The sequence below is a fragment of the Monopterus albus genome, unplaced genomic scaffold (assembly GCF_001952655.1).
Source record: "Monopterus albus unplaced genomic scaffold, M_albus_1.0 scaffold270.1, whole genome shotgun sequence".
Classification (NCBI taxonomy): domain Eukaryota; kingdom Metazoa; phylum Chordata; class Actinopteri; order Synbranchiformes; family Synbranchidae; genus Monopterus; species Monopterus albus.
Window position 1 is genome coordinate 1,944,180 of NW_018128150.1, and position 2,493 is coordinate 1,946,672.

General features: G+C 40.9%; 1 protein-coding gene across 3 annotated transcripts in view; it reads left to right on the plus strand.

Annotated features, from left to right (window-relative positions):
• Window positions 1-2,493, plus strand: part of LOC109972797 (CAP-Gly domain-containing linker protein 4) — a 49,987-nt gene that overhangs the window by 38,156 nt on the left and 9,338 nt on the right. For all 3 annotated transcript variants that reach the window (XR_002276741.1, XM_020621936.1, XM_020621937.1), the window contains exon 10: window positions 920-1,015. Coding sequence is in view for 2 of the 3 variants with exons in the window: in XM_020621936.1 (XP_020477592.1) it covers window positions 920-1,015 (96 nt within the window). In the remaining variant the exon portion in view is untranslated. The remainder of the gene's footprint in view (window positions 1-919; window positions 1,016-2,493) is intronic.

Consider the following 2,493-nt stretch of genomic DNA (forward strand, 5'->3'; position numbering starts at 1 on the left):
CTGCCCTAAAGCCCCGACTGGTGGAGGGCTGCAGTGATGGTTGACTTTCTACAACTTTCTCCCATCTCCTGACTGCATCTCTGGAGCTCAGCCACAGTCTTCTTTGGGTTCTTCTGTACGTCTCTCACCAAGGCTCTTCTCCCCCGATAGCTCAGTTTGACCGGACGGCCAGCTCTAGGAAAGGGTCTGGTCGTCTTAAACGTCTTCCATTTAAGGATTATGGAGGCCACTGTGCTCTTAGGAACCTTAAGTGCAGCAGAAATGTTTTTGTAACCTTGGCCATATCTGTGCCTTGCCACAGTTCTGTCTCTGAGCTCTTCAGGCAGTTCCTTTGACCTCATGATTCTCATTTGCTCTGACATGCAGTGTGAGCTGTAGGGTCTTATATAGACAGGTGGGTGGCTTTCCTAATCACGGTCAATCAGTATAATCAAACACAGCTGGACTCAAATGAAGGTGTAGAACCATCTCAGGGATGATCAGAAGAAATGGACAGCACCTAAGTTAAATATATGAGTGTCACAGCAAAGGGTCTGAATACTTATGACCATGTGATATTTCAGTTTTTCTTTTTTAATAAATCTGCAAAAATGTCAACAGTTCTGTGTTTTTCTGTCAATATGGGGTGCTGTGTGTACATTAATGAGGAAAAAAATGAACTAAAATGATCTTAGCATATGGCTGCAATATAACAAAGAGTGAAAAATTTAAGGGGGTCTGAATACTTTTGGTACCCACTGTATATTTATGCATTTCATAGCTGATCTAATATCATGTCAAACTTCAGTGGTCACTGGCTTTCAAATTGTACAGACATTACAGAACTGTAATGTTGCATTATTAATGTAGCCTTCTAATCTGACTAAGATGAGTATTGAGCCACTGTTTCTCTTTTGTCTGTGTGTATCTGTGTGGAAAGGTTTATCTCCATCTGTCAGAAAATCCATTGATTATCATAAAAGTCCACCTGGTCCCAATCAGGGCACAGAGGGAGATGCCTCAGTGACAAAGACAGGTACTGCAGTTACAGCTAAGTGGACTTCAGTGCACTATGCCAGAGACTGAGGTGTGGAAGTGAGCTTGCACTACTGGATATGATCTCTTTTGGGTTACAACTGAAAATGGTTGAAATCCTGGTTCCACGTACTTATTATCACCTGTCACTGATAATTAGTGCATCTTAATATTTGAATCTAACATAATTTATTCATGGTAGTTCAACATCAAGCAAAACATTGCCCCATTTCACTGTAATACTTTAATAAACCACTGTGTATACTTCATTAGTAATTCATTTGCAGCCAAAGCATACTTTAAATGGTAAATTAGTTTCCATCTAAATTCAGAAGGAAACAGTGTTTCAACATCTACTGAATGTTGAGCACAATCTGATTTCCAGATATTTTCCTCAACCTGAAAATACTTGCAGCTGTTCATTGTGCATGAATCCAAAACTACACCAGTTTAGCGACCCATTAAAACAATGAGGGATTGATTAGGTCAAACAGAAATGAGAGCAACTCGGCAGCTTCATTGCGTTGTCATCCATTCTTAGGGGCCCATTAGCTGAGACTTGTATTGAAAACAACTCTTGGAAAAGGTTAAGAAGTCTTTTGCCCATCACGTTCAGGTTTCAATTTGTTTGTAGCCGAATCTTCCCTTCTTCTTAAAACACTTTGGCAGTGATTACATCAATTAACCTCTAAAAGTTGGGCACTTAATGAACTTATGGCCTGTGAAAGTTCAAAGCTTAATGAGGTCCTGCATCCTAATGGCTTCTTAAGAGTGAAATTGGGCATTCCCTTCCTCCATCTCATGCCCTCAGGGTGAGAGGGGATTTGCAAATTGGCCTTTAGTTTTTAACCCTTGAATAGGACAAGCGACTGTAAAAGATTGAGCTCACTGGCCTTGTGCTGCCTTAGTCATGTGACAGTTGCTTGGATTCCTAAGGAACTGTAGAGATCTGAGTGCTGTAGGCACTGTCACATTATTAGATTCTACCCAAATTCTTTTATTGAAAGCATGAGAAGTGAAGACAGGAGAGGACTGTATAAAATCAACAGGAAGTTTACTCAAAGTCTGGGCACAGTGAAGTCATTACAGCGCTGGGATCAGAGCGACAGAGCTCCCGCAGGAGATCTGTCATCTGAACCATGAATTATGTTTTAACAATACATTTATCTTCTTGGGCTGCTCTGCCCTGGACAGAGGTACTATACTCAACACTTCGCAATCCTATTGGTCATTTGGCATGAGTAGGTTAACTCCTGCCTGCTGAAATGTGATCAAAACCAGGTCTGTGTGTTGTGATGTGATTTTCCAGGCAGCAACTGAACAATGGTTCATCTGCGCTGTAGACCCCCTATCTGTGTAATCCTATTACAGGACAAAGCAGGACCTCATGAATACAAACACTATGTCTACACAGAAGTTAAAGTAGTCAATTTCTACTTCAGTATCACTTGACTCTCATCAATACAATTGGAAGATATA